The following is a 26,680-nucleotide window of genomic DNA, read 5'->3' as shown; positions in this document are numbered from 1 at the left end:
TCAGACTTAAGAAAATAATGAGGACACTTACTGGCCAACCAAAGGTCTTTCAGAATAGATGAAGTAATGTAAACAGGGAATACATCTAAGTGAGATGAAAGCATGAAGGGGCTATTTTAATATGTTTTAGAAACACTATTTTAAGTGAGTAAGAATATGAGTCAGTAAGACCAAATATGTCAAATATGCGGCACTACCCGCTGTGGCAACCCCTTCTGAATAAGGGAGCAGCCGAAAGTAGCTTTTATCTTAATATAAATATGTAAAACACATATTTTAAGGGGGCTGGAATCAAAATAAGCCAAAATACACTGAGCTGACAGGTTACCGTGTACAGAATTATTTTATCCGATTTTAATTTTTACCTTGGCTTCAGCTACGGCAATGCAGTCATCCCACATGTGGAGCTCTTGGTACATCTCTATGGCTTCATCAATGGCGTTCTGCATAACAAAAGCAAGATACTAAATTAATCCTCCAGAGACCTAGCATTAAGGATGCAGAGTTAGGTTTAGAAGCTTGATCTAGTGACCGGGTGTGGTTTGTCATGGGCTCCCAATTCAAGATAAACTGTCCTACCAATCACAGATGTTTGGTAAAAGACAGCATTAACTCATCAGTGCGATCCTCACAAAGATTTCTTGGTTACTAACTTCCAAGGTAATCAATACTTTTAGCAGTGAAAGCCTGTCCTGTGCTTACATGGGGGAAGGAAATTTAGTCTAGTGTGTGGCTGCCCGCTGCTCCGAAGGCGAAGGTACTGAGTGGACACAGTTTTTCTTTTTTAAATAACAGGGACCTTGATCTTGACCCCAGTGACCCCACATACAAACCCAACTTTGCTTTGGTGAAAAGCCATCTACCCATGAAGTTTGGTAAGTGTAGGCTGAATGGTTCTCAAATTATCGAGCGGACACTTCAATGGATGCCCACGAGCCCGCCGAATGATCACATAATGCGTCCCGTCTTTCAACAAGCGTGTAAAAAGCAAGAAAAATGATGCGTCTACAGCAGCAGAGTACTGACTGCACTAACATTATGTAGCAAGCTAAAAACAATTACAGTCTGTTAACCTTTTGTGTATTACATTAAAGTGACCAAAGACTTAGAATTGCACACGTTGGTCTATTTTAAGTCACTTTGCTCATAGAACAAACTTATTTCACTTAAAATATCATTTTACCTGAAGACAGAGTGCCTCTGTTGTTTTAGTGGTTCCTGCATTTAGTTTGTAGTAAAGTTTTTCAGACCAATAAAAGTTGTTGACATTGGTGGTGCTGCAACATTTACTTACATTTCTGGGAAGGTGCGCATCAGGTTATGCTGTAGATATGATGCTGTAATATAAATCATATATAATATCTATAATCATATATAAATACTAATCCAATAAAGGATATTTAACCAAACCGTACCCTATGTTAACAACTCTCTGAATTTTGGGGTGTTTGGTTTGCTCTAAAATCTGAAAAGCATTGAATTTTATAAACAGCAAGAAGCACTCCGAGAGCGCAAACCTCCGCCAGGGCAGCTCACTCTCTGGGCAGTATTTACTTTTAAGGGAAAAGCATCGAATTTTGTATATATTCATTATGTTTCCATTGTTATTTTTAAACATACTTTAAGAAGTTTGTAGTGCAATAAAAATCAGATAAGGTAAACAGATATTTGTTCATTGTAATCTTCTTATTGTTGTTTTTAGGTAGACAATTTTAAGATCTGTCCAGGGACAACAGATGAAAAATAGCCTTTTGGCTAATTCTGGTGCATTTACTGTAATGTTAATTAATGTACACTGTCCCTGTCAAATAAACTAATAATAATAATAATAGTTTACGTTGATTACACAAACATTATGTAGGAGCAGGTCATGAATAACAGGTATTGATTTGTAAATAACTGGACATGAAGAACTTGAGCTTATTATGTAATATTATACTACTGTATATTTCTAACTAATCAAGCAGCTCATTCTCTTTCTGTTGACACTTTATTTAAAGATAGAACACATTTTGGGGTCAATTTGAAAGAAAGGCAGATGTGATATGTAAACGTGAGGTCAGAGGTCAAATGTGACATAATAATTGGTTAATTAGTTTTCAAGTTATAAGGCTTTTTGTCAGTTTTTGACCAATAAATCAAGTTGAGCTTGATGGATGAAAGCCAAATTTCATCCATCCATCCATCCATCCATCCATCCATCCATCCATCTTTCTCCACTTGGGGCGGGGTCACAGGGGCAGCAGCCTAAGCAGAGAAGCCCAGGCTTCCCTCTCCCCAGCCACCTCCACCAGCTCATCCAGAGGGACCCCAAGGCGTTCCCAGACCAGCTGAGAGATATAATCTCTCCAGCGTGTCCTGGATCTACCCCCGGGCCTCCTCCTGGTGGGACATGCCTGGAACACCTCACCCAAGAGGCGTCCAGGAGGCATCCTAATCAGATGCCCGAACCATCTCATCTGGCTCCTTTCGATGTGGAGGAGAAGCAGCTCTACTCTGAGCCCCTCCCGAATGGCCGCACTCCTCACCTTATCTCTAAGAGAGAGGCCAGGACCCTTCGGAGGAAGCTCATTTCTGCCGTTTGTATTTCCGCTCTTATTCTTTTGGCCACTACCTAAAGCTCGTGACCACAGATGAGGGTAGGAACGTAGAACGAGCAGTTAATCGACAGCTTTGTTTCTACACTCAGCTCCCTCTTCACCACGACAGACTGGTGCAGCGTCCCCAAACTTCAATCAGACTTCAAACTACAATCAGACTTCATTCAATACACACACACACACAAACGCTGCCAAAAATATAACCTTCTTGCTGAAGGTTATTAATTTCTACCTTTTTTTTTTTTTTACTGCCCACCTGTTCCATGTAATGCATCTCAGCCAGTTTAAAGTTCTTATCCAGCATGGCCACACGGGCTTGGACTTGATAAAACGATGCACCATCCTCTCCCTAATAAAGACACACACAGATTAAAACATATAAAAGCCACCGAGCACTCGTTCTGAGATGTGCAGAGAGAAAGAGGAACCTACAGCGAAACTTTTCAAGAACTGCAAAGCTGCATTTTTTAAAGGACCAATCACAGAGACTCAGCTAAAAAGAATTTCATTAATATCAACTCCAGCAGAGACTTTCTGTACAATGAATGCTGCGTTTCCAGTTCCATCATAAGATGCATTAATCTTTAAGGGAACTGTTGAATTATTCAGGTTTCCGTTGCATAAAAATGCCAAATACAGCGTTGCATTTTGGAGGCGAATACTAGTAATTAGCCATTTAATCCAAGACTCTCTACTATCTTTAAGGGTCTTTATCTGCTCTATTTATGGTCAGTGTGTTGAGATGAAACCCACCATTTCCTGTGAAACTCTGTCTGCAATCTGGTTTGTTTGGTGCAGGAAACGGACGGTTGAGACGTCACCCAGCGCAGCAAAACACCTACAAAATAAAAAGGGACAGAAAACTGTAAAGGAAGTAAGCAATTAAGCAAGAGATGGTGACAGAGAAAGACCAACAGAAACAAAGAAATAAAGAGAAGCGTATTTGGCTCATTTGAGGAAGAACGCAGTGCTGGTCGGTCGAAGCTCTGAAAACTTGTTCACTTAATGAACTGAGATGAATTAAAGCTCTTTGTCTAATTAGCCTTTAGATTCAGTGTGAGGAACTGAGAAATGCACAGGCACATCTTAGCATTTGGCCACGTTATTACCAACTCTCTGTGAACAGTTGCATCAGATTAATGAACGAGTCACGAAAGAAAAAAAAAAAAGTTTAAAAACTCCTACTGTCTGACTCTTTTTTTCCTGCTTCCCTCTCTCATTAACATCACTTCCCTTCCTCATTAACATTATCCACTCCAGACAAAACTGTTTCTCTGCCCGAATTCATGATTTATGCAATTCAAGCCGATGCCTAACGAACAGCATATGCATTATTAATGACAGAGAATTCAAATTTGAAAGGGTTTCTCAAAACAGAGAGAAATAAAGATGGAGCGAGAGGGAAAAATGATAGAAAATTAAAAACTGTCTTTGATGATAAATGAAGCTGGGTGGGGGTCTGGCAGGGACACAGCCATCAGCTTCATTTATAACATGTTATGGGGACATTGATCTGATTTTAATCTAATATTTGGGGGAATTATATGACCATGTTTTACGGGCAAAAAAGCAAACCCTTAAAAGTTATAAAACATTTTAGATTTAAGACTTGGTTAGAAGAGTAAAGGTTATGGTAAACCTTTAGGAAATGAATGTTAGTCGTTGTTATGTCCTCTGAAGTGATGAAAAACAACCGCTCTGCTCAGGTGTGTGTGAGTGTGTCCAAGAGTCTATTTCTTCATTCCAGGTGATGAAGGTGCCCTTTGTTGCCTCTTTTCTCTCCAGTCCCAGAGATAAGTCTCACTTCCAGTGACGACTGATACTGAATGTAATTAGTCCGGAGACAAGAACATTACTTTGAAAGGGTTTGTGTGTGTGTGTGTGTGTGTGTGTGTGTGTGTGTGTGTGTGTGTGTCGTGCTGACCTTTCTGCGATGTGCAGCTGGCGAGCCTCTAGAGCCAGCTTGCTGAGTGTCTTCCACATGGCTTCAGTCTCTGGTGACATCTCCAGAGTCTCGAGGAAGGCTATGGCTCTGGAAAACACACACACACACACACACACACACACACACATGCACAAGTTGTGCTGAGCCAGGTGGCATAAAGCAAGTATTCTGTGTTGCAGATAGCTCCCACAAAAGCTGTATAAAGACAAAGAGCTGCAGAGGAGCTGTAAATACTGAAGAAACTGTGTTATAGCAGCCGTTCCCAATTTTAAGGTGGCCCACTAAACTCATCACTCTGATTATCACACCTGGCTAAGGTGAAGCAGTCTCGGTTTTTACTGATTCGTTTGAATCGTCTAATGATTACTAGCTAAGATTGATTCTCCATTAACAGCTTTACTTCCACCGCGGCTCCACTTATTTTATATCTGCTAATAATAAACTATAAGACGAGTTAAATCCCATGACTTCTTTATTTAATGTAAATATTTAATGACACTGAATTATAAAATTGAAAATTAAGAATTGTATTTATCTATGTATTTATTTGTTTATTATAAATTACTTTCACTGCCCCATTAAAACACATAGTTAAACTGGTATACTCTTACACATCCAAAATAAAGTCCAAAAGGTAAGGCCCTTCAGAGTTCATGGAGTTATTATTAATTGTATTATTATTTTTTCAGTTTTAAATCTTCTTTAATTCAGCTTAGTTAGTCTCCAAAGTTGCTTGTTACTATTGTCAGGTATATGTCAGGTTGTGCAATTTAAAGAATTTGGAAAAGAACGATACATCAATGCAAACAGCAGATGCACACTTGCACAGACACCTCAGTATCAGTGGGACTCAAATGTAATTTTCAATATTTTAAACTGTTTTTCACATTTAGTGTAAGTTTTTAATTTAGTTTTAGTCAACCATAAAACTGTCAGGATTTGTTGGGGAGAGTACCCAAATGAAGGACACGGAGGCTGAACTAAAATCTAGCCTTAAACTGCTGCCTGATCAGCCTAAATTCCTTCTACAGCAGGATAAGAGTCCCACACACAGAGCCAGAATCATAAAGAACTATCTACAGCCACATGTAGAAAAAAGAAGCCTGCAGCAGGCCTCTGATCCCAACATCATGCACTCCATCAGGAACATGAAGAACATACTCTCACTGGCAGAGTCCAAACAGGACGTGTGATTATTTCCCCATGATGTGTTTCACATGAACTGAGGAAAAACGGCGTTGTTTTAATGGCAAAGTTTAACCACACCAAATATTTATGTTTTCTATTACTGAATGAAGCAAATCAATAAATAAAAACTGCTCACAGTCCAGTGTTTAACTATAAAATGCTCTACAAAATACACAGCAAGTCATAATGGACCTTCAGATGCTCTCAATCTAACAAAGTCTGCTGCGGAGATCACTGGACCAGTTAGAAAGATTATTACTGGTATGACCTGAAAAGATGCTGAACTTCATCAGTGTGACAGCGACAGAGCGACCAGGGCTCTCTTCTTAATCTAACTCAATCAGATTCAACAACATTAGTAAAATAAAATTTACAAGAATTATTTGACAGATTAGTGGATTACAAAGATTTATACAAATGAGAGGACTAAGAAATTGCTCTTTAGAAAGCACGAAGCTGTAAAATGACTTTATAAAATAATTGCAATAACACAGTGACCTTTTAGCTCTGATGATCATTGGCTGAAATAAGATGCCCTGCAGAAGTTTCACATATTCAGTGGCACTTGTCCCCATGTGATTTTTATTCTTGGACTCTACTACAGAAGCTTTGCATGATTAACAGTTCAAAATAATCCTTATTTATCTGATCCATTACCTAACAAAGATCTAATGTCTGAAACACCACGTTTTAGCTCCTCCCCCTCTAAGATACATTCCTTCTAGTAGATCCATAACACCACAGAGAATACAATTAAACACAATCTCACTCTTATTACCTAAAATCAAGCCAAGCTTAATACTTCCCAGCAGTATACCACAATAATTTATAACTGCATAACTACTAATGCAACCTTGACTGGAATGAGTAGCAGAATCAATTCCACTGATGAATTAATCAAAATAAAACAATTAATTCATTAAAGTGAAAAACAATTAATTCATTAAAGTGATTCAAAGTAAGCCTCTGCTAGAAACAAGGCTTTTCTGCTGTAGCTGGCATTAGTGACAGTGTCAGCCGGAGGCCTGATGGTGCTCAGTGGAGGACAATCCCACGTTAAAACAGTCCTACGTTCGGTTAATGGTTGTAGTATACTGTCACCCAAAACACAGCAATTCGATAAAAAATGTTTTATAACTAAATTTACAACATAAAGAGAGAAAATCTGACTTTTAAAAAATATTCATGATTTTCCCTTTTTGTGTAGTTTTAGCTTACAAAAGTGAATTCAACACTTTTTATGACATAAACAATCAACCTCCTCTAAGGACTCCCAAAGTGCTGGAGGAAGGAGTCGAGTTGATGCTGCTCCAGAATAAGAGAGGTCAGTTATAATTATTTACTCCATCTGATGAGGTGGCTTCACAAGCGCATCCTTTCGGAGGTGTTCAAATCACAACACGCTGAAGGGATGGATTATATCTCCCAGCTGGCCTGGGAGTGCCGAGGAAATACTCGAGAAGAGCTGGAGGAAGCTGCTGGATAAAAGGACATCTGGCCTGTTCTGCTCGCCCTGCTGTCACTGCGCCTCTGACCCAGAAAAGTGACGAGTGCGAGGAAGGACGGACGGATGTTCGCACTGCATCGCAGCCATCATTTTGATGGGCTGTATGTTTGTTTTAGCGGTCTGTGCTTACCTGTCATAATCTCCGTCATCAACAGCAGTACCAAACTCAATGAGGCCTTCGTCCAGTGTGTATGTCACCGTGTTGACGCCCTCTGTCACAATCACATTGGTCTTCCCATCGGCTCTTTCTAGATCCACAATGTCTCCCTGACATAGAAAGGAAAAATTCTTCTTTACACCTGAACACTGCGTTAATAAAGTGAAAAACCTTGCACTTTTTGTGATAATATATTTATTAGACAATTTTAGTTACTAAATTTTTCTGTTTAGATAAAGTTTTTTAGCTCCTTTTTTAGCTTTATAATTATTGTCCTCCTTTTGTGGACATTGATTTTGCTTACTCCTTGTTGGAATAGTCTGCTACTCTGTTTAACTTCACAGGTACATTTTACTACTACTAATTAAAAAAATTGGACTTGTTTTCTTTTTAGTCTTTATCTATTTGAAGCATCTTGACAAAAGAACTGGGTCCTGCAGCTCTGCAGCCATCTCAGCAACACCTCCAGAGAGTTAAAGGAGCTGTTCTTTTGAAGCTCTCAGGCCTCAATCACACAGGCCTAGAGACCACTTTGCAACCCCTTAAGTGTATTCCCTGACCAGTTGCAACAACCACTCGCCAACCAGTCAGGGAACACAGATTTTTCCCCAGTGAATGGAAGTTTCGAGGGGGTCACTGACTGGTCTCTAGGCCTGTGTGACAGAGGCTTTATCTAAATGAATGGGGAGCGAGGTACAGCTTTGATTTAAATTGTTTTAAGGCCATAAAAGCTACATGTCAAGAGTCACCAGATGTTGGTAATTTTGCCCTTAAAACAATGTTTAAAAAGCTGGTTTCCCTCTGCTAATTAGTATGCATGCACACAGTTTTACAAAATAACAGCTTCACTAATGGCTCAATCCAGTTTACCAACACAATCAATTTGCACCTGCAAATTCACAGTGTGAATGTGTTTGTGTTTAACCAAGAAATACAGCGAGTACACTTAAATGCGTCATTATTACAAAAAAAACAGACAAATAGGAAACAGGTTGGAACCAGTATGACAGGTTTCTGTTTCCTGGCTTGGCTGTTCAGAGGTTTTTAAACATTATTTTGCAGCAAAATCTTTAAACATTTTAAGCTTTTATTTTCAGACTCGACTGGTGATTTTATATGTCTAGTTTTTACTTCCAGTTACTACTGAAATTGAAGTTCTGGCCCTCTCCCAATTCTTTTAGATAGCGGCTTCAAAATAACTTTCTATACAACCCGGAGGTGTCACTAAGATGGCTCCGGATCGGTAAGACTTTTTTATAGAAGGACTCACCTCACAACTGGAATCTTCAATTCAAGTCAGTTTTATTTATATTGCGTCAAATCAATAGTCACCTCGAGACACTTTGATGCCCAATAATATGGTTATTATTAATGAGAACTCCCACTAACCACTATGAAATCAAACACTTTTTAAAAATTACGGTCAACACATAACCGCAGCGATTTATCCATCATGACCCTCTGCTATTTGTCTGCAAAATAAAAATGTCTTGCACAAAGCTCAGTGCGCATTGCAGAAACATAAATCAGCCACACAAGAGGCTGCTCTGCTTGATTTTTATTATTAATGAGAACACCAGCAAGTGCTTCAAAGGCAAGCAAATTTCAAAACCCTGTGCACGCCAAGGGCCACTAACTGCCTCAGGACAGCGGCGCAATAAGCTGCTGCTCTGTTAAGGTTTAACCAGCAACAGGAAAAAGCTTGAGGATAGTAAAAGTAAAACATGTGGCTTGAGTATAAACACAGTGGAGCTATTTCATAAAAAAAATAACATAATGAAGAAACTATCAAACAAGCCAGCCAGGGCAGGTCCAGAGCATCAAACTCAGCCTAAAACGTTCACTGAGAATGAGAATATTTTTCCATTGTGGAATAACATATCAGCCATAACAGTTAATGATGCTGACCATACATAAATCACGCTTACAAAGAGAACAAAGGCTCACCTTGATAGGGAACATAGTGATGCTCTCTGGGCTGTCGATGCTGTACCAGATGCAGAGGTTTCCCCGGTTCTGGGCGACCACCACATCGCTGCCGGGCACCCACTGGACGTAAGAGCAGAAGCTCAGCAATGTGGTCTTCATGCCAGACTCTATGTCGTACAGATGGAGCTGAGGAGGACAGAGAAAGACAGGGAGCTGTAGAAATTCTTAATTTCATTATCAGCAAATGCTCTGACCTCCATCAAGCGCAGTGGCAAAGGCAAAATCCAGCAACAGTTACTGTACACAAGAAAAATGATAGCGATCTCAGCTGTGACCGTTAAAGCTGGAGTCCAGAGATAATTGGCCTGGCTTAGCTCAGCATAACAAGTGAAAATGATTTTAGACAAAGGCAGCAAAATCCACCTTCCAGTTCATTAAAGCTCACCTGAACCCACAAAAATACTTTTTATAGGAAGGTTAGGCCAACAGCAGTTTTCACCTGATTATGTTGCCAGACAATCTTTTTCTGTCTTTGAAATAGTTTTTCCTGATTTGCCTGGAAAAATCATTTCAAGAGTATTCAGGCCATCATGGATCACCACAAATCCCCACTAAACCCGGACTAAGTGGGATTTAATTTGATTTTTAACATTTTTAAAGAGAAAAGAACAATTTAAAATTAGAATACTTTTGCAAAGACTGGTCTCAAGAAACAGTCTGAATTGTTCTGCTATTTAAAGAGGCTGGGAAATACATCTCCTCCTCTCTCTCTCTCTCTCTCTCTCTCTGTCTCTCTCCCAGAACACCACCTAAACATTTAGTGCATAACTTTTTGTAAAACTCCCTGAATTAAAGCTAAAAGTTTGTACTTACATCACATCTTGATTAATTTAAACTCCACTGTGTTATTTTACAGAGAAAAAAACTATATCAAGTTGCTGTCTTTGTCCAACAAATTATGGACCAACCCTTGAGTTCATCCTCTGACTGACTGACTGATCTGTGTTTTTTTATGTCCCTGGACACAATTTTTTCTGGTTTCATTTACACTGATTGGCATTCATGTACACAAAAGCAACATGTTCCACTTTGACAGGCTGAGAACTCCAAATTTGGAGGTTGGAGGGATTTGAAATGGAGTGAATCATTTTGCTGCCCATACCAGAAACCTCAGTCATACTAGTCACAGTTCATTTGTACTATTTTTAATACATTATTAATTACAGATATTTGTTTAGGTTCAGGCACTAAAAATTACTTGTATAGGTTTACAAAAATTTCAAATACAATAGTTGCCACTTCTTTTAAAGCATGAAATATTCTTCCGCTTTCACATTTTGCTGAGAGACCAGGCTGGCTGGAAACAAGCCATTTTAACTCTCCACCCTCTTTTGAGCCAACGTTCTTCTGATTGGCTGCCACTGGAACCAAAAGGTTTGACAGCAGATGGGATGGTGCGACTGAGATGACCATACCAGGGCTATCCACTTATTGATAAGATATAAAAGAATAAGATATAAAAAAGAAAAAAATACTCTGAAACTTGGAGGATTTAGAGCAGGGATCCTCAAATCCAGGCCTCGAGGTCCAGTGTCCTGCACCTTTTAGATGCGTCTCTGCTTCAAAACACCTGAGTCAAATATAGAAGTCATTAGCAGGACTCTGGAGAACTTGACTGCATACTGAGGAGCTAATTCAGCCATTTGATTCAGGTGTGTTGGATCAGGGACACATCTAAAACCTGCAGGACACCGGACCTCGAGGCCTGGATTTGAGGATCCCTGATTTAGAGCAATCCTAAGCCTAAACCTTTGGCTAACATGGATTAACTGTATACGCTAACTTCCTTATTTGAAACCTTAACCATGTTTAACCAAGCCTACAACAAGGAAGTGCTTAATAGGTACACTTCAATGTTTAACTGACTTTCCTCCTTTATAGTATAATCTTTTGCTACTGTAACATCTCAGGATTAACGTACACTCTTATCTGTTATCTGTTATGTGTGTCAGAAACACTTCAAGTAAAGAGTAGCTATTCTAAAGGAAACAGCAGATTTTGTTAGCACCCTGTCCTAGTAGGTTTAGGTTTACATTAGCATAGTTAAACTCATTTGGCTTGAACAAAGTTGATTAACTTCCAGCAGCTCCACGTGAAAACTCCCACTGCAATAATCTATTCCACTGTGCACCTGATGAGAATGTAGATTCTATAAGCTGCAGAGACTCCTGCAGCACTTAATGTGCATGTGTGAGTACGTCGAACCACCCGCTGTTGTAATCAGCTACCTTAATGCCCTCCCCACACCCACCACTGCCGCCGATTTTAATAATGCTTTGTCTATAGTCTCACCCTGGTGCTGAGCTTGCCAACTTTAAAATGTAATGAGGACAAGCAGCCTGTTGATAAGGTCATCTGAAAGCCAGGGCCAATTAAAGAAACATTTTATGACTTCTTACTGTTGGGAAAAAAAATGGGAAAATGAAATTTCTCCCAGATTGTTGAACACAGAATTGTAGTTCATCCACTTAAGAAATCAGCACGAGTGCTGAAGTAAAGGGGAAAGTTAATAACTACTGCAGATCAGACGAACATTTAAAATAAACCTGTGCATAAAAGAAGCTTCACTGAAATAAAACAATCTGCATATGAGCCACAAAACTTTTCAGTGATTACAGAGAATTTTTGTGGCTCTAATTACCATCAAACTTTTCTTTTCTTTGTCTTCCTCCTCGAGTCATCGGTGCTCATAAATATTTTACAGTCTCTCCCGCCAAAGTCAATTTTGCAGATACTAAAAAGGAACTTGTACATTACATTTGTAGAGCTGAACTGTGTCGTAGCAAGTCACACTAGAGAAAAAAGTTACTCCACTGAGGGATTCTCAATTACCTGAGTTCTCCTCGTCTTTGCCCCAAGGCTTAGGCATCAAACTTTTTATTTACCCCGAGGCAACAACTGACAACAACTCCCTGCTACTCTCATCCTCCGCACAAGGCCTCTGTGAATCTCAGCAACCTCTTACATATAACCACAAGAAAATTTATATTGTTTCTAGATGGGGCCCAAAATTAATGCATTCCCACCTATATAATACAAGATGTGACTAAAAGAAAAAATATGAGTCATTACGTGCAAAAGAAGCTTTAAACCAGGCAGCTTGAAAGGGACAGTCCACCCCCCAAAATAATTCAGATTTTCTGGCCTGTAAGTGCTGTTTCTTCACCCAGATTGCATTGGTCTATGCTGCCCAGTTTTTGAGGTATGACCTGTATATCTACCTTCTCCTGAATATGAAAAAAATACATTTGAAGAAGTCAGCAGAAATGTCTACTTCCAAAAGTTGTGACCTGGTGCCTAAAGAAGTCCAAAAACCTTGTTCTAAGCCGTTTCACGTGGGAACTATTTTCTTTCTACTGTCTACATCCACCAACCAAAACACGTGTGGCGTCAGCTAACGCTCCAGCGTAGCAGAGGAGAAGTGATGTCATCAGAGTTTACATCCTGTCACGCTGTCACAGGCATGAGTCTCTCCTCACGTGGCCGCTTCCCTCTGCACGGTGCGGTGATTGCTGGGTGGAGTTTGGTAGGAAGAAAACGCTGTAGTTCTCACATGAAACTGATGCATCAAGTTTTATGGATGTTTTTTTTTTTTTTAAAGTAACTGGGTCATGATTTATAGAAAGAGACATCACTGCTGAATTTTTTTTCACTGTTCTTTTTGTTGTTGTTTTGCTGCTTTAAGAGCCAGGACGAGTGCCTTTTAGCACATTTACTGAACTGCATTTTTTCATTTGGTAACTGTCAGAAGGAACAAATCCAACCTAATTTAAACAGGACCTGTTTGCTTATTTTAAGCTCTATAGGTTTATTCTTGGCCTCTACTTGAGAAGCTCTGCATGGTTCATATTTCAAAACAATAAATTTTTCTTATAATGTATAATTTTTCTTATATTGTGCCTTGCTGCAGCTCCTCAGTTTATCCTCCCTTTGAGCTTGTTTCACCTTTTTTTCATACTTTTTTGCAAACAAAAGGTTTGAATAACAGATGAGTGGGTTTCTGTGTGCCCGGCCACAGCTGTGTGCCTGAGGAGGCATCACACAGAGCCAAGAGAAGAAAAAAAAACTGTGAAACTGATTATTTTGAGCACCCTGAAGCCTGAGGTTTTGGCTCACAGGGATTACCTATACATACAATGAACTCACTATCTGAAACGCTCACCATATTTAATATGAACATCCATCACTGTAATAGAACATTTATGACTAAAAATAAGGAACGGCATAATAGGTTCCCATTAAAATGAAGGGAAGGAAGACAGACAGTATCTACAAAACTGGGCAACCGGCCCCAAAATAATCTATGTGAATAATTAATAGCTGAATAGAGAAAATATATGTAAATTTAATTTTGTCCTGTCCTTTAAATATATATATAAAAAACATATTTCTACTTCTCTTCACGTAAAAAAACGCAGATATTTTGCAGGTTTATCATTGGTCAGCTAAGAATTATACATCTAAGAAGAGAAATTATTTAAAACTGGCTCTCTTCTTAGATTTTTTTTTAATATCTTAATACAATATAATATCACGTTTATAACAACACATGAGTGAGGGCATCCTGCTAGGAAAGCAACAACATGATGCTGAAAACCTTTTCCACTTAATAAATTGCCAGACATTAAACATTAGTACAAAAGCAGATAAAATATTCACACTGACCCAGAAAGCATTTTCAGATGTTCTTTCATTTTTATTCTTATTAATTATGTTTACTTCTTCAAGTCTCAGAAAACAGTGAGAGAAGTGAGCACTGTGTCATTTAAAGGAATCAAAACCAGTGATTTAAACCCTGTGAATAAAATTTCATACCTTTCATGGTTAATTTACGGCGCCCCCCAGTGGCAAAGGGCTTCCACGTTTGTCCTGGCGGTCTGTCATAGAGCTCGTATGACCGAGATGGTTCAAAACAGAGCCACAGCACCGGTTCTGGATGATTGACGTGGCCGTAACTAAAGAAATGTCCTCAGCATCGACAGACTTTTCTACTTTACTCATCACACTGTCTATCAACCCCCCCTGCTCTTTTTTTGCCTCTGGGTCTCTATCTCATTGTGCCGAGGTTTTATTCTCACCCGCAGCTTCTTGTCCCTGAACAGCAGTTTGTGCCCGGTTTCATTGAGCTCCAGCCAGTCAATCTTGGAGTCATGGCTGATGGTTCCCAGATTGTAGCCTCCGGCCAAGTCCACTGAGGGGAGAAATAAACCGACAGATTAACTGAGTCAGACTGCCAGCGTCTGGCTAACACTGGCCTTTTATTCAAGATCACAAATCAGCCAGTTCTTTTATAACTTTCCATAATTCTATCAGGCAGAGCCTGAGCTGTTTCTCTACTCTCAAAATGTACCTGCTCTGGGATCCAGCTGATATTAGTGTGCTGATGTGAGGCCTATACAGTCTTTTTAATTAAAATGGGGGTTATTGTCCACTCAGTATGATCTAACTGACTTTATATTGCAGTTATTGTCGGTATATTACTTTATGAGTTTAATATTATGGTAAGTAATCATATGGGCTGGCTGAGCTCCTGTGTGTTATGACTTGGTCAAATGCTGACAGTTTTCATGGAGCTGTTCTTGGAATAAAAAGGATAAAGCTGGAATTATAGACTTTGAGCTGCATGTAGATGGGTGTGTATGGGCCCCAGTGAAGTACAACTACATGCTGGTTTCTTTTATGCTCATATGGAGTACGTTTGTGTTCTTCTGAAGAAGAGCAGGAGCTTTATCAAAGGAGCCTCTGCGACCTGCCGTTACTCCTAACACCCTCTGCAGAGCTCTGCAGATGCGTTATGCGCGTCCTCAGAGATCCTCAGAATATGGCTGAAAATATTCAGCATTTTTTTATATTCTTAACAAACTTTAAAGCAATAATACAGATTCTACTAACAAGTATGACCTTTATGTCTTATTTCTTTGTGCCAGAAAGAAACAATGTTGCCCTTGATCATGAATGGTAGACTTTCTTAACCATAAACATGACCTTATAACTTCATTTTTAGTCAATACATCATGCGCCATGTTGTTACCATAAATACCCAGTAGGCCTCTGTAATATATTCATCCGCTGCTGAAAATAGTCCCCTCCTGCTACCTCCTCCTGTTTAAATAATATTGGCCTAAAATACCTGTTTTACACACTCATGAAAACTCAATCTGAACTCTTATGAGATGAAACTTTATTAAACATATTTTATGTTTTCAGTAAAAAAGCAACAAGCTTGGAGTTGTGTGCCAAAGAAAAAATGGTTAAGTTAGAAAGTGCTGGTAATATCTGCTGTTTCATGTGAAAAACAAATTAATTTAAAACAGGTAAACGCACACTTTCTGAGGACATGAATGCATTATCAAGCCTCTCACCCCTACATTGATCTATCACATCCAAAGTCCAGTTTCTTTAATGAGCCCGGTGTACTGTGACCTGGCCCACTTAAGGAGGTGAGCCAGAGCAGAACTCCTACAGTTCCTCAATGACAGCCGCCTCCATGAAAACCACTCTGGTAAATAATTAATAAATCTATAGGACACATGAGAGAACGGTGTGTGCTCACAAAAAATAAGCCTCAAATGCATAAAATCATGAATGCGCGTGCGCTTTTGAAAGAGAGAGAGTGAGCACAAGAGGGAGGAGCTAAGATGCTGAGACAAACCGAAGTGTGTTTGTTTGTGGAGCACGGTGTGAGCGCAGGTCAGCGGGGGCGTCGGGAGGAGCCCTGCCTACTGCCAAATCCTCCGCTAACCTGCACGGCCACATTTTGAACAGACTCAATATCTCTCTCTCTCTCACACACACACACACACAAACACACACACACACACACACACATTATTTCTTACCAACAGCGATGGTCTTTATGTCAATCAGATAAGCAAGCTTCTTGTTGTCTTCAACTCCTCTCTGCTTCCTCTCATTTAGTCGGACACTAGAAGCACACACACACACACACACACACACACACACACACACACACACACACACACACACACACACACACACACACACACACACACACACACACACAGAGGATAAACCTGGTCATGATGCTGTCATGCTACAGTGTCCAGCCGGAGGCGAGCAGCAGTCAGAGTATCCTAAAATCCGCTCGCCTCAACAGCCATCAGTCAGTCACAGCGGGGCTGTCAGCCCTGACACCTTTGACAGGTCTGAATACATTAACATGGATGTGTGCTGACTAGCTGGTTTAGCCTCACTGACCTCTGTGCGCGCCTTACTGTAATGATGCAGGAGATTTCTGCAAAACACAATACTGCCATCTAAAGGTCAGAACTGGAAGCACTTATGAGGGAGGAACAAGGTTACTGCTGGCAGAGACTATTTGTACTCTATGTGTATAAATTTGACATTTTTATATGGTCAACACTGGAAAAAAATAAAAACTAAGTTTCAGTTTTGTTTAGTTGCCCAATATGTTACAAATACTGTCTTCAACTAGGTGATGCATGCTTGAATAACCCAAAACATTCCTGTTTTGGAGCTGAGACTGCTGCTTACATTGCCGATATCTTTCCTACTGGGACTTTTAATGATATTTATACAGTTTCTACACCCATCAGCACATCAGTAATACTGCATCTGTGGGACTATTTCACATCTGTTCCTTGGAACCAAACCAACAGGTTGAGGCGTTCCTTGAGCGTCATCGAACGCGACATGCTTCTGTATGATTTCGAGGAACTGAGCTAACCTGATGAGGTGGGGGTTCATAAATTCCGTCCGGACTGATCCCAGAATCTCGTTGCTGCTGTACTCCACCAGGCTCAACTCCCCAGCATTAAAAATCATGCACACCTGAAAACACAGAAATAAAAACAGGAGAGTGACTACAGTGCAGCAGAGGCTGTGGTTTTATGCACAACATGGCAGGACCTGAAACATAACCTCCTCGGCAGAGGTAATTATATTTAATAAACACCAGGCCACTGCGCTCTTTGGCAATGCTATAAAGGTAGGAGTGTTTTGTCATTTTTAAGAGAAAAAAAAACTATTTGCACACTGTCTAAATTGTTAGTGTGTACTCACTGTTTCATTTTCAAAAAAGAATTTCTCGTTTCCCCCAGAGCCGGGCCAAGGCACCTGAGAGGGGACGGAGAAAGCAGGATTAACTTTGGTGCAAACATTATCACAATATGGTGAAAATAATACAATTACACAGGGTGAAGAGTGAGTTTACTGTGAAAATCACTAATATTTGTCAAGCACTTGTAAAACACGCACTGCTATAGCACAATAATGAGTGGCTTGACCTGAAATTTATATGCATTTATTTTTGGGTCAAAATGTTTCCCTCTCCCTTTATTATTCCCTTCCATGAGCACCACCCGGTTACGTCTTTCTTTTATGGTATATTTCATGATATATTAATTGAGGTACAACCTCACTTAATTTATTTGTCAGCAGATCTCCCAGCAGAAGAGTATCTGAGGTGTGAGCCACCAGGTAGCGATCTTTCCCCATGATCTTCACTTCTTCTACCTCATAACCGTAGTAGGACTTCAGGACAACCCGAGTTCCTGTAGAGAGGTTTCTCACTATCACCTAGAATTAAAAAAAAAAAAAAACAGTATTTAATGTTCTGAAATCCATTAACAGCTGATTTACACACTGCTGCAGTATAAGACGCTTTCAGCCTGTTAATCCTGTTGAAAACACCAATCAGCTCAGTCAGGTGGGCGTAACATCCGGCAACTTATTCCCAAGAAGAAGAAGAGTTTGTCTGTGTCCATAATGTGTGTAATTATTGTATAGCTTCTATTTTGTCCTACCTATTGTCAGTGGCGGCTCCAGAAATATTTTTCTGCAGGTGCTAAGGGGGGCTAAGCATTTTATTGAGGGTGCTATCAACAGTGGTGGTCCTAGCCTGTTTGGCACCCTGAGCGAGCACCACCACCCCCCACAGCGACTGCCACAGCAGCGCCTACCGCACTGCTCCACTTGGGAGGTAGTGAGTGCCCTCTGCCTGCTGTGTGGTGCATGTAGCTTTCTGCCACTGTCTGACAGGCAGGTTTTAACAGAAGGTCCCCCCCCCACCACCACCACCATCACAGGCACAATCAGAATTTCTTTTAAAATTTTATTTAAAAAAAAAATGGAAGAAACTGAAATATTACTATAAACAAACATAATAAAAAAACTGTAATACTGGGTAAGTTAAAAGTATAACAAACAACTAAAAAAATAAATAATGTAGAATCTGGCCCAACTGGGCAACACAGGATTCAGGTTCACACAAATACTGTAAATTAATGACCATACTTACAGTATTATAAATAGGGATGGGAATTGATAAGAATTTAGCAATTCCCATTCCATTATCAATATCACTTATCAATTCGATTCCTTATCCATTCTCTTATCGATTCTTATTGGGTTAGTGAATAAAATATACCACAAACTCTTTTAAATGTAAAGCAGAACAAAATTAAAACTGGTATAAAAAAAACAAACAAGAATTCCTCTTTCAAAATCAATACTAATAATATTTTAACATAAAATACAACTGTAAGGTGTGCGAGAACCTCTGAGCCAGCCAGACTCTGGCAGTCCTCATCAACTAAATGTTACATGAGATGGAGATTATTCATACAGTGTAGTGAAAGCACTACAGCCAAATAGGGTTGCAACTATTGATTATTCCATTGATTGAGTGATCAGATTAGAAATACTTTTCTCGTATTTACAATGCATCTGTATTTTTTAAATTCCGTACTGCAGTTTTTTGTTGTGTGAAACAAACAGGGTGGATGAAGCAGCTACAAAGTTCTCTGTTCTTCACTTACTGATCAGGTGGTTGATGAAGGACCTCCAGCTGTTTCAAAGTAAAGGTTTTAACGGTGGTTACAGGAAAAAGCGCTGCTGCTTTGGGCGCCAGAAAAACGTTTCCTTTCGCTCCATCCGAGCTCATCGGTAACGGCTCCGCCTTTTTTGCGCTTGCTGCGCACAGACTGCGTGTAAAACAGCTGCTGCTGTCGTTAATGCTTTTTATCTTGACGCTTCTGTCATGGCTGTTGAATATATTCCGAACCAAATGAGGCGCGTGTGTGATGTAATCACGCAAATGCATCCTCGTGTTAGTGGAATCGATGAGTGGAATCATGAAGCAAGCAGACTAATGATTCCAAGGGACTGAATTACTGGGAACCGGTTCTCGATTCCCATCACTATTTATAAATGAAATGTGCTTTGTGTTCTATCAATAGATTCATTATAGATTCATTGTAGGCTCAGCAACCGAGACGGGAGAATCCCCCACCTGCTGCTTTCTTTCTGTTACAACCTGTCTGATCATGGCAGAAAGCTACATGCACCACACAGCAGGCAGAGGGCGCCCATTACCCCACAGGTGGAGTAGTGCGGTAGGTGCTGCTGCGGCGATCGCAATGCGTAGGGGGGGGGGTCATGCCGCCCTAGATGAGAAGCTGCCCTGGGCGGCTGCCCATGTCGCCCACATCAGGAACTGCCACTGGCTATGAAGGATCATTTGTTCTTTCAGTTCTCAACACACACAGACACAAGCTATTTTCTAGGGGGTGCTATGACTTTTCCAGGGGGAGATATAGCACCCCCTAGCACCCTCCCTGCCTCACTGCCTATTGTGTATGTGTTGTTGACGTCTCCATATTGTAAAGGCCCACAGCAAATTATTTATTGTAAGGGTAACATTATAAAAAATAATAAATTATATACTTTAAGGAATAATAAAAAAGGCCAACATCAATATTTGATAGCTTACAAATAATGAAAAACAAAAAAGACGTGTATTTCCAGCTGACTTTTTGTCCCCAGACTACTGTAAACATCATTTTCTGCTACATTTAATTTGTCAATTAAGAACAAAATCAGACAAACAAAAAGGCTGGATGATTGTTTTCAGAGCTCATCTCTTTCTTAATCATACACGCCTGCTTGGTGCACCTGAATTCATTAAGTCTGCATTACAGCTCTCACAAAATCAACAGGGCTGTTTTCACATCATCTGTTAATTAGCAAAAGAAGGAGAGCAACGAGAAGGCTGAAATTGCCTATTTGGTTGCCTGTTTGTCCAATTTGGGGAAATTACAAACACTGCGGTTCTGCATTGATGGTTTTCTTGTTGCCTGGTTGTTCCTACCTGGCTCAGGCCGACGTAGGTTATCTCAAACTTGTTCTTATAGATGGTCCTTCGCAAGCAGCAGTCAAACAGCTCCACTCCTCCGCACAGCGTTCCCTGTTGAGACACACACACAACAATTTAAACACCTAAAAAGACACAATTTTAATTATTTTACAGATTTGTTTGTGTGTTTGTTTCTAATTTTCTGATGTAGCTGTAAAGAAATTAGGAGTTATTTTAGGATATACACGTTTTCAGTGCCATAATAAACTCTTTCAGTTGAGAGTTGGTGAAAAATAAGAGATCAAAAGGCAAAGTACCACAAGGTTGGAGATAAAGTCACACTGTGGATTCAAATAATGTGCTAGATCAAGAGCTTACAGCGCACAGGCGTGATCCATCTTTCTTCCAGGCCAAGCTGGTGATGGTGTAGAGGTTGGCAATTTCTTTAGGTTTGGCTTCATCCCACACTCCTCTCCTCGGAGCCCAATTAAACACCCGCAACCTGGACACACATTGGAAAGAGAAACAAACTTGGCAGAAGTGTCACAACAAACATATCTGCACTTTCACTGAGAGACTGCCGTACACTGACCGGTCAAAGCTGCCAAACACCACAGACTGCCCGCTGGGGCTGGCGACGGCCACGGTGAACTCCCTCTCTGCTCGGTCACGGCTGTAGTCGAAGGTCTGCAGGATGTGGCCTTCTCTGCCGTAGGCCACCACCTTCTTGTCGCAGCCGCCCACCACGATGCTGTTGGCACCCCAGGCCAGAGCGTAGGGTGGGCACGGGTGTGTCAGAAGCTTACCCTGTGACAAGTGTGCAAATGTGTGAGAAAATATGTTTTTATTGCTGGAGATCAAAGAGAAACACAAATTTCAAAATTGGGATAAAGTGCAGTCAGATTGAACACTGAATGTTTTTTAAACCTTGTAGCTCATTAATACAAACTCTGAGCAATGTTTGATCACATCAATATGAGACTAGTGCAGGCAAGAGTCCAAAAACTGGTCCTCCTGTTTCCTGCCTCCTCTATTTAGGCGGTACTGCATCTAGAGTGAATGCACCATAGTTTCTGTTATATCTGTCTCTGTCAGCAGGTTTAGTGTTCTATGTATCCATCGCTCTGTTTTACTTATTTTCTCAGGTGTTTTGTTTTAGTTGTTTCTTCCTGCTTTTGCTCCTTTCCTTCCTTTTCCCTTTTCTCTAATCTGTGCATCGTCATCTCCTCCATCCTGCAGTCACTGACCTGGAAATCAATCCCAGTCTACTATATTACAGAGTCTCTCAATTCCTAAAATGCATCTGGAGACCAGAGGACAATGGAAGAGGCTGATTGGAGGATGCACGGGTGTATCCTTTGTGGAAGTGTGTTTACGTTCAGCCTATAAAAGCTGTGTGACACACAGCTGGAATATTCAGACCAAAGTAATTTAAATGCCTGTAGCTTTGACTCCTCTTCTCGTGTCCGTTCATCACCTCATTCGCTCACATGTCTGAAGGGACCAAGATGTGAGGAGAGGACATGAAGAGAGGAATTGAGGATGTGCAATTTGGGGAATGAGTAAGAGGAATTATTTGCCCCACGCTCATTACTTCACGTCTGACTGTTTCCACTTGTGCCTAGGATTTGGCACATCTTTCTCTTGATGTTTCTCAATTTGTCTGTTTATTCACTGTTTCATGTTTTTTGGATTCCTATTTCCTTCACTTTTGGGCTTTATGTTTCTCGTTTTTTGTTTTTAAATTGCCCATTAAAGGCCTGTTCTTCTAATTCATTCTCTGTGACTCCAAGTCCTGCACTTAGCACCACCCCATGACAAACCAGAGCATTTCCTAAAGTGAGAATGAAGCTGGTTGTTTCCTTCTATCAAAAAGAACAAGTTTGAGCAATATCTTAACCCGATTCTCCCAGCATTTTCCGGATTTCATGTGTGAAAACAGCTTCTGTGGGTGGATGTACCTGTGACTCCCCTGAGCCTTCATCATCAAAGAAGTACCGCACAACTGTCCCGTTAGCGTGGCCCGACAGGATCCCTTTACCAGAGACACTGACACAGAGCAGAGGTCTTACAAATGGCCCACAGCGGCCGTAGAACAAAAGCAATAAAGCACAAATTATTTCACGAGCTGTACAACTGGGAAATTCATCAGTTTAAGAAAGTCAGCACTCACATCATGTTTTGGGACAGACAAAAGCGTGCACACTGCTCATTTTTATTTGGGTTTTCATGGCATTTATACTTTCTTTTGCACCAGGTGAACAAACAAATCTTCACCATAAACGTATATAGTTGCATCCCAGGTCACAGTTATATATAAAGATATTTTAAGGACTTACTTTGATGCTAATGAGATAACACAGGACTCTGTGGCGTAGATGGTTGAGGATTTATTTGTCTGAATATTGGCAAGCCGGACCTGTAAAGAACATCAGAGAACTTATTCATTAAGATCAATAAACTTCCTTAAAACAAGCTTTTATTTCTCTGGAAAAGCTTTTTTATACCAGTGTAACAGCTGTACGACAAGTAAAATCTAAAACCTCTCTGCTCACAAATGAACACTATTTTAACTTGAATAATTCAGTGTCAACAAATACAAAAGGCCAAAAATGGAACAACAAAACTGCCAAAACCCCCAAAAATAAATAGATACATAATAATACGTTATCAAAAATAGTGTAAAAGTAAATATATGAATTTATTTATAGAATGTAGCATAAATCAATGTTTCAGCTGATTTTGCATGAACTGTTTAATAGACATACACAGTCCAAGAAGGAGATTCACAGTGAATGGCACAAACTAGCATAAATTTAAATATAAAGACTCTTTTTAATACTTGATTGAAAAAAAGCCAACATCTGCCTGAAGTCTAGAACCCACGGGCACCACTAAATGTTGGGTTTCCTCCCTCGTGCTGTTCCAGTAAACTTTAACTGCAGCCACCTTCAGCTGCTGCTTGTTTGTGGGTCTTTCTAAAACACATCACGCAAAATTTCTGTAAAACCCCTAAAATTAGAGCTTAAAGGTTGCACTTCTACCACATATTCATTGTTTGAGTTATAATCCACTGCAGTGGTGTGGGCAGGCCAAACTACAAAAATTCTGTCTTTGTCCCAAACATTATTAAATATTAAATTATTTAGTAATTCACTTATTTATTACTTTGGCAGTTTTGGACCTCTACAGATTCACCTCTGACAAAGAAATTAGACATGTGGGCCTAAAATGTCCACTAAAATCAAAATGATGCAACTATTAGTCTACTGCAACCACTACAAAATTTTTAATACTTCTGCCTAATATTATAATAAACACATGAAATGCCTGAGGCTTACCTTGCCATCGACTAATCCGTAGACAATAGCATGCTCTGCAGGCCAAAGCAGACAGGTCACAGCACTCTGCAATAAATACAAGAAAATAACACAACCATGCTGTTACAGCTGATGCTGTAAAATTGGAAGAAAGCAGGAAAAAGTAAAATTTCTGACAAAAACAAAATTTATCCCACAAGTAAAAACCAATACCAGAATAGATAACTCAACAGTTAAACCCTACAAAGTGTATTAACACTAAAATGTCAGCCAAGAACATAAAATGCAAAAATAAATCCGTATCCACCGACCCTGCGCTCTCATTTTACGTTGCGAACCACTTCGTGGCTGAGTTACGCAAAGAAATGCTGCACTCATCTATAAGAACTGCTTACTGGTCTGGTTGAAACATCAACTCTACAACTCTGACAAAAAACATAGTCACTATCTCTTTTTGCACACTCCTCACTGCAGTAACAAAGTATTAATTCATGCTTTCTTACCGTCTGAACAAATTTGTTGCAGATGGCTTTCTTGTCCCCCCTAGGAGAGACGATTAAATTGATTAAAACTTCTGCTTGGAAACAGACCGAAACATAAACTAATGAGAAAAACTGAATTAAGAAAAGATAATTACCAATCCTCTCCAATCCTGTAGACAAAGATGATATTGTCTGATTGGCCGATGGCAATTTTGGTGGAATCCGGCGAGAAGGCCATGTCATTCACAACGTAGCTCTGCTTTCCATACTGAGGAAAAATCACATTTGAATATTATTATCAGACAAACAGGAAGAATCTTAGACAAACCTGATAGAAAAGCACTGTAATAAAAGTTGTGTCAGTGAAGTGTATCTTCTATTATGACTATTTTGAACTGTGAATCACGTAAAGTTACTCTAGTAGGGTCCTAAAATACACAATATTGTCCTGGACATGTGCACAATAAGTCAATGTTTACAACATTTTGATGTTTAACCTCGATCCATTGTTGATACAGAATGTTAGATATATCTCAATTTAATCCATCTAAAAAATATTCAGTTTTTGGTTACTTGAGTTTCTACATGTTCTGGACTGTGCCAAAAACACCACTGTAGCCACTATCCTGACCAGCGAGTAGAGATTCAGCGAGGTGCAGGAAAAGAAGCTGCTTTTTCCTGGCAGCATTTTCTGTTGGGTGAGTTTTTGTTTAATCAAAAATTTGGCTTTTATCAAAAATAAATTTTAAATTGCATCCTGTGCTGAGGATACAAGTGTGTAAGAGGTAAAACTTTGAGATTTCCCCAAAACTCAGTTATGATTACCCAGAAAATATGCACAGTGGGCTTGCCCATAGAAAACCATCATGGGGGCACCACGGGTTAAAACTACTGTGGGACCTGCATGGCCAAACCCCCAGGGGGCCCCACATTTATTGCGAGTACTGGGGCCCATGGTGGGCTGTCAGCTGTGGACTGTATGGGTCTGCCCACAGCGGCCCCAGATGGGCCTCAGGAGGGTATGTTTGCTGGGTAGGTGCTTGGTTGCATTTAACCCTAGAACACTAACGTTAGATGATAGTGTTACAAAACTTAGGTTCGTGTTCTAGGGTTAACATAGATTTCCCACAGTAGCTCCATGAAGGATAAAATACTGCACCAAAGAATAAAAGAGTTAAATGTGGATTATTAATAATTAGGTCTCTCTCTTCCAAGTTCCTGTTAGTAAATGATTTAATAAGTGATCAACATAGTGATTTAATCTGCCTTACAGAAACCTGGTTACAGCAGGATGAATATGTTAGTTTAAATAAATCAACACCCCCGAGTCACAGTAACTGCCAGAATGCTTGAAGCACAGGTCGAGGAGGAGGAGTAACCGCAATCTTCCACTCCAGGTTATTAATTAATCAAAGACCCAGACACTTTATCTCATTCAAAAGCCTGACTCTCTTGTCCAGCCTAAATGGCAAATTCAAAAAACTGTTTTATTTGTTAGTATCTATCATCTACCGGATCCTTACTCAATCCAAAATCAGTGGGCTAAGTCACAATGGCTACAACCATCTTTTATATGATTCCAACACCACATTTCAGTTAAGGACAATTCATGCATCACAATGTACTGCTGCAGATTTGTTAACGTTATATACAGCAGCACCCTTCATATGCACATGCAGCTCAGAGGACAGCAGGATTAGTCTCACCTTGGCATCCAGAGGTTTGGTGGAGAACTTGTCCCTCCTCTCTCCCTGCTCATCATAGAGCAGCACCACTCTGTCCACAGTGCAAACAGCAAACTTGTTGTTGTTCGGTGCCCAGGACATGCAGGTCACTTTGGCAGCACCCTCCTGTGAAGACAGGGAAACCACACAGTCCCAAAACACTTGTTTTACAGACTTGCTTTTACATGACGCAATCCTTTTAAATTCAGTTAATTAATTTAATATTGTTTGTGTATCTGTTACACGTGGTTTAATGTTTCTACTGTTAATAAAAAAACAATGTTTCTCTCTCTTTTATCTCGTTTTAATTTTGGCTCTGATGCCTGGTTTTCTATTTGTCCATCAAAGCAGGTTTTAACCATATTTTTATAGGCGCTAAATCGATAAAACTGATATTATTATGATTACAAGTGACCACTAGCTGGTGTCTTTGCCGAGCATTTCTGGCTATTTTTGGCGAGCAGAGATACCCTCCCTTACGAGCTGAAGCTAGATGGTCTTTTTAATCAGACATGCTAGATTTGGCTGTTTTAAAACCTGGTTTAACTTGCGCAAAGACTGCTGTAACATCATTTCTGACCATCTGTGAATCATATAGATGTCACATTTAGCTGCTAGCAAGCCAGGTTAGTTATAAACCTGTATGAACCTG

At 40.0% G+C, this 26,680-nt stretch overlaps 1 protein-coding gene across 2 annotated transcripts in view; it reads right to left on the bottom strand.

Annotated features, from left to right (window-relative positions):
* Nucleotides 1-26,680, bottom strand: part of ift172 (intraflagellar transport 172) — a 60,055-nt gene that overhangs the window by 33,068 nt on the left and 307 nt on the right. For both annotated transcript variants that reach the window (XR_004019195.1, XM_030721801.1), the window contains exons 2-21: nucleotides 26,011-26,154; nucleotides 24,460-24,572; nucleotides 24,326-24,365; nucleotides 23,844-23,909; nucleotides 22,842-22,921; nucleotides 22,464-22,551; nucleotides 21,095-21,309; nucleotides 20,881-21,004; nucleotides 20,518-20,613; nucleotides 17,784-17,945; nucleotides 17,430-17,483; nucleotides 17,095-17,198; nucleotides 16,226-16,311; nucleotides 14,465-14,577; nucleotides 9,345-9,512; nucleotides 7,371-7,507; nucleotides 4,525-4,632; nucleotides 3,354-3,438; nucleotides 2,857-2,949; nucleotides 366-443 (exon numbers count right to left, since the gene is read on the bottom strand). Coding sequence is in view for 1 of the 2 variants with exons in the window: in XM_030721801.1 (XP_030577661.1) it covers nucleotides 366-443; nucleotides 2,857-2,949; nucleotides 3,354-3,438; nucleotides 4,525-4,632; nucleotides 7,371-7,507; nucleotides 9,345-9,512; nucleotides 14,465-14,577; nucleotides 16,226-16,311; nucleotides 17,095-17,198; nucleotides 17,430-17,483; nucleotides 17,784-17,945; nucleotides 20,518-20,613; nucleotides 20,881-21,004; nucleotides 21,095-21,309; nucleotides 22,464-22,551; nucleotides 22,842-22,921; nucleotides 23,844-23,909; nucleotides 24,326-24,365; nucleotides 24,460-24,572; nucleotides 26,011-26,154 (2,154 nt within the window). In the remaining variant the exon portion in view is untranslated. The remainder of the gene's footprint in view (nucleotides 1-365; nucleotides 444-2,856; nucleotides 2,950-3,353; nucleotides 3,439-4,524; nucleotides 4,633-7,370; nucleotides 7,508-9,344; nucleotides 9,513-14,464; nucleotides 14,578-16,225; nucleotides 16,312-17,094; nucleotides 17,199-17,429; nucleotides 17,484-17,783; nucleotides 17,946-20,517; nucleotides 20,614-20,880; nucleotides 21,005-21,094; nucleotides 21,310-22,463; nucleotides 22,552-22,841; nucleotides 22,922-23,843; nucleotides 23,910-24,325; nucleotides 24,366-24,459; nucleotides 24,573-26,010; nucleotides 26,155-26,680) is intronic.

The sequence above is a fragment of the Archocentrus centrarchus genome, chromosome 24, assembly GCF_007364275.1.
Source record: "Archocentrus centrarchus isolate MPI-CPG fArcCen1 chromosome 24, fArcCen1, whole genome shotgun sequence".
Classification (NCBI taxonomy): domain Eukaryota; kingdom Metazoa; phylum Chordata; class Actinopteri; order Cichliformes; family Cichlidae; genus Archocentrus; species Archocentrus centrarchus.
The sequence above is the reverse complement of the archived record's forward strand: the minus strand, read 5'-3'. Positions and strand labels throughout refer to the sequence as shown.